Genomic DNA, 12881 nt, shown 5'->3' on the forward strand with positions numbered 1-12881 from the left:
ATAGTGTTTGAACTATGATTAGGGTTAGGACTAGTACAAAAGCTAGTGTTAGAGTTCATATAAAGACTAGGGTTAAGGCTAGTACAAGGGTTAGAGTTCATACATCTGTATGTTGTTATAATACAATCCATGTGCTTGGGGAATTAGGGGCTCCATACTGGTGGAAGGGGCTTGGAGTGATAACTGCCTATTGGATCGGAGGCACAAAATATCAGCCTTGCCCCAGGCATTGGCACGCTAGTGTCTGACGGACCTATCGAGGGTGCAGCAATGTGTCTTCCCAGGCAATCTGAATTTGCTTTCCTTACCGTTGGGATTATATACTCACACATCCTGTAGAGGGTCACTGCTCGTCCTTCTCTCCAGCACTCAGAACAGATTGATAATACCCGTCCTCTTCTTACAGATCAAGGCTCGTTCTCAGCTGCGGATCTCCGGCCTCTTCCCGTCTGCGTACTGGTGCGGACAGGCCTTGCTGGACGTCACCCTCTATTGGCTGCTGCTTTTCCTGATAATGGCCATATTGTTTGCATTCAATTACAGAAACCCGTTTCCTTTTAGAATAGTGGCACTAATGGTAACTCTCCATGATTCTGTAGTGTGGCCCTACTGGATGTAACAGCAGCGGCATGAGTTGTCACCGAAAGGAAACTTATTTGGCTCATACCAATTGTTTTGCCAGAAGGGTCTATGCCGACATCGATTGTACTCTGCTGACTTGTCCTGTCCTCTGCTGACACGTCTTGTCTGTCCTGCTGACATCAATTGTACTCTGACACGTCCTGTCCTCTGCTGACACCTCCTGTCCTCTGCTGACACCTTTGGTCTTCTGCTAACATGTCCTGTCCTCTGCTGACACGTCCTGTCCCCTGCTAATACATCCTGTCCTCTGCTGACACGTCCTGTCCCCTGCTAATACATCCTTTCCTCTGCTGAGACATCCTGTCCTCTGCTGACACATTCTGTCCTCTACTGACACGTCCTGTCCTCTGCTGACACGTCCTATTCTCTGTTGACACATCCTGTCCTCTGCTGACTTGTCCTCTCCTCTGCTGACTTGTCTTGTCTGTCCTGCTGACATCGATTGTACTATGCTGACACCTCCTGTCCTCTGCTGACACATTCTGTCCTCTACTGACACGTCCTGACCTCTGCTGACACATGCTATTCTCTGGTGACACATCCTGTCCTCTGCTGACTTGTCTTCTCCTCTTCTGAAACCTCTTGTCCATCCTGCTGACATCGATTGTATTGTGCTGACACCTCCTATTTTTTGTTGACATTGATTGTACTTTGCTTGCACTACTCACTGCTTACATGTCCTGCCCTCTAATTACATGTCCTGCCCTCTGCTGACATGTCCTGCCCTCTGCTGAAATGTCCTGCCCTCTGCTGACATGTCCTGGCCTCTGCTGACATGTCCTGCCCTCTGCTGACATGTCCTGCCCTCTGCTGACATGCTCTGTCCTCTGCTGACATGTCCTGTCCTCTGATGTTACCCCCTGTTCTATGCTCCCATCTCTTGTTTTATTCTCCCACCTCCTGTCTGCTGACATTGCTGAAATCCTGTCACATCTTCTGTCCTCTATTGACAACTCCAATATTCTACTGACACTTCCTGTCATCTACTGACACCTCTTGTCCTTTGCTGACACCTCCTGTCCTCTACTGACACCTCCTGTCCTCTACTGACACCTCCTGTCCTCTGCTGCCACCTCCTGTCCTCTACTGACACCTCCTGTCCTCTGCTGCCACCTCCTGTCCTCTGCTGCCACCTCCTGTCCTCTGTTGACACATCCTATCTTCTGCTGACATCTCTTATCTTCTGCTGATGCATGCAGTACTCTGCTGACACCTCCTGTCCTCTGCTGACACCTTCTGTCCTTTACTGATGCATCCTGTCTTCTGCTGACACCTCCTGTTTTCTGCTGACACCTCGTGTCCTCTGCTGACACCTCCTGTCCTCTACTGACACCTCCTGTCCTCTGCTGCCACCTCCTGTCCTCTGCTGCCACCTCTTGTCCTCTGCTGCCACCTCTTGTCCTCTGCTGACACATCCTGTCCTCTGCTGACACATCCTATCTTCTGCTGACATCTCTTATCTTCTGCTGATGCATGCAGTACTCTGCTGACACCTCCTGTCCTCTGCTGACACCTTCTGTCCTTTACTGATGCATCCTGTCTTCTGCTGACACCTCCTGTCCTCTGCTGACACCTCCTGTCCTCTGCTGACACATCCTATCTTCTGCTGACATCTCTTATCTTCTGCTGACGCATGCGGTGCTCTGCTGACACCTCCTGTCCTCTGCTGACACCTTCTGTCCTTTACTGATGCATCCTGCCTTCTGCTGACACTTCCTGTCCTCTGCTGACACCTCCTGTCCTCTGCTGACACCTCTCTTCTGCTGACACCTCCTGTCCTCTGCTCCTGACCTTCTCTCACTTGGTTACACCCTCCTGTCTTTCAGATCCTGAACCTTCTCTTCTTCAGTGCGGACATGGTCCTTTTTGTTTATGTAATCGCCTTCATTTTTAGAAAAGGAAAACTTCATCCAGATCGGTGGTCCTTCCTCTTCGTCATGCTGGGGGTAAGAGACATCCTGTGGTGTCCTATAGGGTCCATGCACAGGTTTGGGGTACATGTTGGGAGTATTTGGGATACACAGCCACAGCGTTTACCTCTTGAAATGCCTGGCATAGAGATATTACTCAGTTAACCCTTTAATAACCACTGATACCAATTAAAACGGTGGCCGTTAGGTGGCCTTATTCCGTCATTGCCGATCGAGAATAAGAGTATCGCGCCCTCCAGCGTTGGAAAATCTCCAAGGTTTCAGCTACCAGAGGTAGATACCACCCAGGAGAACACGGTCAGGGACATTTTTTCTGGTCCCCAATCACAGAAAAAAATACGCGTGCCCTAGGGTGCCAAGGAAAAATGAACTTTGCAAATTGGTAAGTCTTACCCCTCGAATTTGTTCCTTTTGGCATAAGGATTCACCATGTAAAATATGTTGATATTAAATTTAGATTTACCACTTGCTCAAGGTATATGTAAATATAATAATAATAATAATATAATAATAATTTTTATTTATATAGCGCCAACATATTCCGCAGCGCTTTACAAATTATAGAGGGGACTTGTACAGACAATAGACATTACAGCATAACAGAAATCACAGTTCAAAACAGATACCAGGAGGAATCAGGGCCCTGCTCGCAAGCTTACAAACTATGAGGAAAAGGGGAGACACGAGAGGTGGATGGTAACAATTGCTTTAGTTATTCGGACCAGCCATAGTGTAAGGCTCGGGTGTTCATGTAAAGCTGCATGAACCAGTTAACTGCCTAAGTATGTAGCAGTACAGACACAGAGGGCTATTAACTGCATAAAGTGAAAGAGAACATTTTTTTTTTTAAATAGGCCACACAGGGATAAATATACGGGTATCGCCGCGTTCAGAAACAACCGATCTATCAAAATATAAAATCAATTAATCTGATCGGTAAACGGCATAACCTACCATACATGACACGGGATATGCATGACGATAAATACTAAACAAACATTCAAACCTGCTATATGATGTGCCATTGAGCAACCAGCAAATGATAACTAATCTTAAAAAAAGAAAATTATCTATGACCAAAAAGGAACAAAATTAGGAGGTGAGCCCTTCAAAAAACTTACTACTTAATTTTTGCCATGCATTTCCTTGGCACCCTAGTGTACCCCCTATTAAAAACATCTCTCTTCTGACATGATGTGAGAAGACAGAGAAATGAGGTCCCCCAAACCCCCCTGGTACCTCCACCATTCCCCGATCCCTAGTGATGATCTGTGATGATCTGTGATGACCTGTGATGATCTGTGATGATTCTGTGATGATCTGTGATGACCTGTGATGACCTGTGATGATCTGTGATGACCTGTGATGATTCTGTGATGATCTGTGATGACCTGTGATTATTATTATTATTATTATTATTTATTGTTATAGCGCCATTTATTCCATGGCGCTTTACATGTGAGGAGGGGTATACATAATAAAAACAAGTACAATAATCTTAAACAATACAAGTCATAACTGGTACAGGAGGAATGAGGACCCTGCCCGCGAAGGCTCACAATCTACAAGGGATGGGTGAGAATACAGTAGGTGAGGGTAGAGATGGTCATGCAGCAGTTTGGTCGATCGGTGGTTACTGCAGGTTGTAGGCTTGTCTGAAGAGGTTGGTCTTCAGGTTCTTTTTGAAGGTTTCGATGGTAGGCGAGAGTCTGATGTGTTGTGGTAGAGGGTTTCAGAGTAGGGGTGATACGCGAGAGAAATCTTGTATACGATTGTGGGAAGAGGAGATAAGAGGGGAGTAGAGTAGGAGATCTTGTGAGGATCGGAGGTTGCGGGTAGGTAAGTATCGGGAGACGAGGTCACAGATGTATGGAGGAGACAGGTTGTGGATGGCTTTGTACGTCATGGTTAGGGTTTTGTAGTGGAGTCTCTGGGCAATGGGGAGCCAGTGAAGGGATTGACAGAGGGGAGAGGCCGGGGAATAGCGGGGGGACAGGTGAATTAGTCGGGCAGCAGAGTTTAGAATAGATTGGAGGGGTGCGAGAGTGTTAGAGGGGCGGCCACAGAGCAGGAGGTTGCAGTAGTCAAGGCGAGAGATGATGAGGGCATGGACTAGGGTTTTTGCAGATTCTTGGTTGAGGAATGAACGGATTCGTGAAATATTTTTGAGTTGAAGTCGACAGGAAGTGGAAAGGGCTTGGATATGTGGTTTGAAGGAGAGATCAGCGTCAAGGATTACCCCGAGGCAGCGAGCTTGTGGGACTGGGGAGAGTGGGCAGCCATTTACTGTAATGGATAGGTTCGTTGGGGGGGTCGCGTGAGATGGGGGAAAGATGATGAATTCTGTTTTGTCCTTGTTAAGTTTCAGAAATCTAGCGGAGAAGAAGGATGAAATAGTGGACAGACATTGAGGGATTCTGGTTAGAAGGGAGGTGATATCTGGTCCAGAGATGTAGATCTGTGTGTCGTCAGCATAGAGGTGATACTGAAAGCCATGAGATTCTATGAGCTGTCCCAGGCCAAAGGTGTAAATGGAAAAGAGCAAGGGCCCAAGGACTGAACCTTGTGGGACTCCGACAGATAGAGGGCGAGGTGAGGAGGTGGTGTGTGAGTGGGAGACGCTGAATGTCCGGTCTGTTAGGTATGATGAGATCCAGGATAGGGCCAAGTCTGCGATGCCAAGGGATGAGAGGGTCTGTAATAATAGGGAATGGTCCACTGTGTCAAAGGCAGCCGACAGGTCGAGGAGGAGGAGGACAGAGTAGTGTCGCTTGCTCTTGGCGGTTAAGAGGTCATTGGTGACTTTAGTTAGGGCAGTTTCGGTGGAATGGTGTGACCGGAAGCCAGATTGTAGGCGGTCAAAGAGGGAGCAAGAAGAGAGATGGGAGGACAGTTCAAGGTAAACGTGTTGTTCCAGTAGTTTGGAGGCATAGGGGAGAAGTCATATAGGGCGATAGCTAGATACAGAGGATGGGTCAAGAGAGGGCTTTTTGAGGATAGGTGTGATGGAGGCATGCTTAAAGCTTGAGGGGAAAACACCAGTTGTTAGTGATAGGTTGAAGAGATGGGTTAGGGTTGGGATGAAGATTGTGGTGAGGTTTGGGATGAGGTGGGATGGGAGCGGGTCAAGTGCACAGGTGGTGAGATGCGATCTTGAGAGTAGAGTGGAGAGTTGATCTTCTGTAATGGTGGAGAAGTTGGTTTTGGAGGTGGAGGGCTGGGAAATCGGGAGGAAGGGCTCTGGGGGTAGTTGACCAAAACTGTCTCTAATGCTATCAATCTTCTGCTTGAAAAATGAGGCAAAGTCTTCAGCGGAGATAAGTGGGGAGGGAGGAGGTGCTGGGGGACGGAGGAGAGAATTGAAGGTGTTGAATAACTGTTTAGGGTTGTGAGAGAGAGAGGATATGAGAGATGAGAAGTAGGTTTGTTTAGCTGTGGCGAGTGTGGTCTTGAAAGTAGTGAGGGACTGTTTGAATGCGATGAAGTGCTCGTTAGAGTGGGATCTTTTCCATCTGCGCTCAGCAGCCCTGGAAGCTCACCTCAGTTCTTTTGGTCAGGCTGGTGTGCCAGGGCTGTCTGTTGATTTTGCGAGCTTTGGTATGTGTAAGTGGGGCAGCAGATTCCAAAGCTACAGCTATTGTGGTGTTATATAGAGCGGCAGCGTCATCCGCATTGTGTATGGAACTTATGCCTGTGAGGGGGAGGAGGGATTCAGAGAATGAATGTAGGTCAAGATGTTTAAGATTTCTGTGAGGGTGTGAAAGTTTGTGGGGTGGGGATTGTAGACATGGAGTGGAGAGAGATGAGAATGTGAGAAAGTTGTGGTCAGAAAGTGGAAGAGGTGAGTTAGAGAGGTTAGATAGAGAGCAGAGGCGGGTGAAGATGAGGTCCAGTGTGTGACCGTCTTTGTGAGTGGCTGCAGAAGACCATTGAGTGAGGCTGAAGGAGGAAGTGAGAGTTAGAAGTTTAGTGGCAGCTGAGAGGGAAGTGTCAATGGGTATGTTGAAGTCGCCCATGATGATAGTGGGGATGTCCGCAGAAAGGAAATGAAGTAGCCAGGTGGTGAAGTGGTCAAAGAAGGTGGTGGCTGGCCCTGGGGGGCGGTAAATGACAGCCAGTTGGAGGTTGGTGGGGGAGTAGATGCGCATAGAGTGCACCTCAAAGGAAGGGAGGGTAACAGAGGGTGGCAGTGGGATTGGGGTGAAGGAGCAGTTATCTGACAGGAGAAAACCAACTCCTCCGCCATGTTTGCTGCTGGGGCGGGGTGTGTGGGAAAGGTGGAAGCCACCGTAAGAGAGTGCAGCAGGGGAGACTGTGTCAGAAGGGGTGAGCCAGGTTTCGGTGATGGCGAGGAAGGAAAGTTTGGTAGTAACAAAGAGATCATGGATGTAGGAGAGCTTGTTGCAGACAGAGCGAGCGTTCCACAGAGCTCCTGTTAGTGGGACTGGGGAGGCGGGGGCTGGGCGAATGGGTATAAGGTTAGAGAGGTTACGGAAGTTTGTGATAGAGCGTGGATGGGAGGTAGAAATGATTGTGGGAATATGGTGAGGAGGACCAGGATTTGGAGAGATATCACCAGCAGTGAGAAGGAGCAGAGAAAGTGTTAGCAGGTGGGAGCAGGAGAGGGCATGAGGGGGCTGTCTGTGCTTGGAGACAGAGGATTGTATGTTAAGGATCAGTTCTGAGGAGGAGGTGAGGTGGATGGGGAGGATTGAAGAGGAGATGAACAGTTCCTTACTTGGTGTGGGGATTGGGGGAGGTAGCAGAAAGTGAAGGATTATAAGGGTGAAAGTGAAAACAAACAGAAACATTGTTTACAATGACTGTGGCCAGTTACCTTCAGTTCCCTTCAGGTTCAATTCAGGTTTTAATTCTACTGTAATCCACACTGTGATGATCTGTGATGATTCTATGAGGATCTGTGATGACCTGTGATGATTCTGTGATGATCTGTGATGATCTGTGATGATTCTGTGATGATCTGTGATGACCTGTGATGACCTGTGATGATCTGTGATGACCTGTGATGACCTGTGATGATCTGTGATGACCTGTGATGATCTGTGATGACCTGTGATGACCTGTGATGATCTGAGATGACCTGTGATGACCTGTGATGATCTGTGATGATCTGTGATGACCTGTGATGATCTGTGATGATCTGTGATGACCTGTGATGATCTGTGATGATCTGTGGTGATCGGTGATGATTCTGTGATGATCTGTGATGATCTGTGATGACCTGTGATGATCTGTGATGATCTGTGATGATTCTGTGATGATCTGTGATGATCTGTGATGACATGTGATGATCTGCGATGATCTGTGATAATCTGCGATGACCTACGATGATCTGTGATGATTCTGTGATGATCTGTGATGATCTGTGATGATTCTGTGATGATCTGTGATGATCTGTGATAACCTGTGATGACCTGTGATGATCTGTGATGACCTGTGATGACCTGTGATGATCTGTGATGACCTATGATGATCTGTGATTACCTGTGATGATCTGTGATGATCTGTGATGATCTGTGGTGATCTGTGATGATCTGTGATGATTCTGTGATGATTCTGTGATGACCTGTGGTGATCTGTGATGATCTGTGATAATCTGTGATAATCTGTGGTGATCTGTGATGACCTGTGATGCTCTGTGATGATTCTGTGATGATCTGTGACGATCTATGACGACCTTTGATGATCTGTGATGATCCTGTGATGACCTGTGATGATCGGTGATGATCCTGTGATGATCTGTGATGATCTGTGATGATCTGTGATGATCTATGATGATCTGTGATGACCTGTGATGACCTGTGATGATGTATGATGCTCTGTGATGATCCTGTGATGATCCTGTGATGATCTGTGATGATCCTGTGATGATCTGTGATGATCTGTGATGATCTGTGATGATCTATGATGCTCTGTGATGACCTGTGATGATCTGTGATGATCTATGATGCTCTGTGATGACCTGTGATGATCTGTGATGATCTGTGGTGATCTGTGATGATCTGTGATGATCTGTGATGATTCTGTGATGATCTGTGATGATCTGTGGTGATCTGTGATGATTCTGTGATGATTCTGTGATGATCTGTGATGATTCTGTGATGATATGTGATGATCTGTGTTGACCTGTGATGATCTGTGATGATTCTGTGATGACCTGTGGTGATCGGTGATGATTCTGTGATGATCTGTGATGATCTGTGATGACCTGTGATGATCTGTGATGATCTGTGATGATTCTGTGATGATCTGTGATGATCTGTGATGACATGTGATGATTTGCGATGATCTGTGATAATCTGCGATGACCTACGATGATCTGTGATGATTCTGTGATGATCTGTGATGATCTGTGATGATCTGTGATGACCTGTGATGATCTGTGATGATCTGTGGTGATCGGTGATGATTCTGTGATGATCTGTGATGATCTGTGATGACCTGTGATGATCTGTGATGATCTGTGATGATCTGTGATGATTCTGTGATGATCTGTGATGATCTGTGATGACATGTGATGATCTGCGATGATCTGTGATAATCTGCGATGACCTACGATGATCTGTGATGATTCTGTGATGATCTGTGATGATCTGTGATGATTCTGTGATGATCTGTGATGATCTGTGATAACCTGTGATGACCTGTGATGATCTGTGATGACCTGTGATGACCTGTGATGATCTGTGATGACCTATGATGATCTGTGATCACCTGTGATGATCTGTGATGATCTGTGATGATCTGTGGTGATCTGTGATGATCTGTGATGATTCTGTGATGATTCTGTGATGACCTGTGGTGATCTGTGATGATCTGTGATAATCTGTGATAATCTGTGGTGATCTGTGATGACCTGTGATGCTCTGTGATGATTCTGTGATGATCTGTGATGATCTGTGACGATCTATGACGACCTTTGATGATCTGTGATGATCCTGTGATGACCTGTGATGATCGGTGATGATCCTGTGATGATCTGTGATGATCTGTGATGATCTGTGATGATCTATGATGATCTGTGATGACCTGTGATGACCTGTGATGATGTATGATGCTCTGTGATGATCCTGTGATGATCCTGTGATGATCTGTGATGATCCTGTGATGATCTGTGATGATCTGTGATGATCTGTGATGATCTATGATGCTCTGTGATGACCTGTGATGATCTGTGATGATCCTGTGATGATCTGTGATGACCTGTGATGATCTGTGATGATCTATGATGCTCTGTGATGACCTGTGATGATCTGTGATGATCTGTGGTGATCTGTGATGATCTGTGATGATCTGTGATGATTCTGTGATGATCTGTGATGATCTGTGGTGATCTGTGATGATTCTGTGATGATTCTGTGATGATCTGTGATGATTCTGTGATGATATGTGATGATCTGTGTTGACCTGTGATGATCTGTGATGATTCTGTGATGACCTGTGGTGATCTGTGATGACCTGTGATGATCTGTGATAATCTGTGGTGATCTGTGATGACCTGTGATGCTCTGTGATGATTCTGTGATGATCTGTGATGATCTGTGACGATCTATGACGACCTTTGATGATCTGTGAGGATCCTGTGATGACCTGTGATGATCGGTGATGATCCTGTGATGATCTGTGATGATCTATGATGCTCTGTGATGACCTGTGATGATGTATGATGCTCTGTGATGATCCTGTGATGATCCTGTGATGATCTGTGATGATCCTGTGATGATCTGTGATGATCCTGTGATGATCTGTGATGATCTATGATGCTCTGTGATGACCTGTGATGATCCTGTGATGATCTGTGATGATCTGTGATGATCTGTGATGACCTGTGATGATCTATGATGCTCTGTGATGATCCTGTGATGATCTGTGATGATCTGTGATGATCTGTGATGACCTGTGATGATCGGTGATGATCCTGTGATGACCTGTGATGCTCTGTGATGATTCTGTGATGATCTGTGATGATCTTTGACGATCTATGATGACCTTTGATGATCTGTGATGATCCTGTGATGACCTGTGATGATCGGTGATGATCCTGTGATGATCTGTGATGATCTGTGATGATCTGTGATGATCTATGATGCTCTGTGATGACCTGTGATGACCTGTGATGATGTATGATGCTCTGTGATGATCCTGTGATGATCCTGTGATGATCTGTGATGATCCTGTGATGATCTGTGATGATCTGTGATGCTCTGTGATGACCTGTGATGATCTGTGATGATCCTGTGATGATCTGTGATGACCTGTGATGATCTGTGATGATCTATGATGCTCTGTGATGACCTGTGATGATCTGTGATGATCTGTGATGATCTGTGGTGATCTGTGATGATCTGTGATGATCTGTGATGATCTGTGATGATCTGTGGTGATCTGTGATGATCTGTGATGATTCTGTGATGATTCTGTGATGATCTGTGATGATTCTGTGATGATATGTGATGATCTGTGTTGACCTGTGATGATTCTGTGATGACCTGTGGTGATCTGTGATGACCTGTGATGATCTGTGATAATCTGTGGTGATCTGTGATGACCTGTGATGCTCTGTGATGATTCTGTGATGATCTGTGATGATCTGTGACGATCTATGATGACCTTTGATGATCTGTGATGATCCTGTGATGACCTGTGATGATCGGTGATGATCCTGTGATGATCTGTGATGATCTGTGATGATCTGTGATGATCTATGATGCTCTGTGATGACCTGTGATGATGTATGATGCTCTGTGATGATCCTGTGATGATCCTGTGATGATCTGTGATGATCCTGTGATGATCTGTGATGATCTATGATGCTCTGTGATGACCTGTGAAGATCTGTGATGATCATGTGATGATCTGTGATGACCTGTGATGATCTGTGATGATCTATGATGCTCTGTGATGACCTGTGATGATCTATGATGCTCTGTGATGATCCTGTGATGATCTGTGATGATCTGTGATGATCTGTGATGACCTGTGATGATCTATGATGCTCTGTGATGATCCTGTGATGATCTGTGATGATCTGTGATGACCTGTGATGATCTATGATGCTCTGTGATGATCCTGTGATGATCTGTGATGATTCTATGATGACATGTGATGATCTGTGATGACCTGTGATTATCTGTGATTATCTGTGATGACCTGTGATGACCTGTGATGATCTATGATGCTCTGTGATGATCTGTGATGATCTGTGATGACCTGTGATGACCTGTGATGATCTATGATGCTCTGTGATGATCCTGTGATGATCCTGTGATGATCCTGTGATGATCTGTGATGATCTGTGATTATCTGTGATGACCTGTGATGACCTGTGATGACCTGTGATGATCTGTGATGACCTGTGATGACCTGTGATGATCTGTGATGATCTATGATGCTCTGTGATGACCTGTAATGATCTGTGATGATCTGTGGTGATCTGTGATGATCTGTGATGATCTGTGATGATTCTGTGATGATCTGTGATGATCTGTGATGATCTGTGGTGATCTGTGATGATCTGTGATGATTCTGTGATGATTCTGTGATGATCTGTGATGATTCTGTGATGATATGTGATGATCTGTGTTGACCTGTGATGATTCTGTGATGACCTGTGGTGATCTGTGATGACCTGTGATGATCTGTGATAATCTGTGATAATCTGTGGTGATCTGTGATGACCTGTGATGCTCTGTGATGATTCTGTGATGATCTGTGATGATCTGTGACGATCTATGACGACCTTTGATGATCTGTGATGATCCTGTGATGACCTGTGATGATCGGTGATGATCCTGTGATGATCTGTGATGATCTGTGATGATCTGTGATGATCTATGATGCTCTGTGATGACCTGTGATGATGTATGATGCTCTGTGATGATCCTGTGATGATCCTGTGATGATCTGTGATGATCCTGTGATGATCTGTGATGATCTATGATGCTCTGTGATGACCTGTGATGATCTGTGATGATCCTGTGATGATCTGTGATGACCTGTGATGATCTGTGATGATCTATGATGCTCTGTGATGACCTGTGATGATCTATGATGCTCTGTGATGATCCTGTGATGATCTGTGATGATCTGTGATGACCTGTGATGATCTATGATGCTCTGTGATGATCCTGTGATGATCTGTGATGATCTGTGATGACCTGTGATGATCTATGATGCTCTGTGATGATCCTGTGATGATCTGTGATGATCTGTGATGATTCTATGATGACATGTGATGATCTGTGATGACCTGTGATTATCTGTGATTATCTGTGATGACCTGTGATG

General features: G+C 45.7%; 1 protein-coding gene across 1 annotated transcript in view; it reads left to right on the plus strand.

Moving 5' to 3' along the window:
• LOC138663076 (ABC-type organic anion transporter ABCA8-like) overlaps positions 1-12881 on the plus strand; it is a 95685-nt gene that overhangs the window by 60241 nt on the left and 22563 nt on the right. Inside the window, exons 25-26 of the mRNA XM_069749142.1 lie at positions 407-577; positions 2469-2588. Coding sequence (XP_069605243.1) covers positions 407-577; positions 2469-2588 — 291 coding nt within the window. The remainder of the gene's footprint in view (positions 1-406; positions 578-2468; positions 2589-12881) is intronic.

The sequence above is a fragment of the Ranitomeya imitator genome, chromosome 2 (assembly GCF_032444005.1).
Source record: "Ranitomeya imitator isolate aRanImi1 chromosome 2, aRanImi1.pri, whole genome shotgun sequence".
Lineage (NCBI taxonomy): Eukaryota > Metazoa > Chordata > Amphibia > Anura > Dendrobatidae > Ranitomeya > Ranitomeya imitator.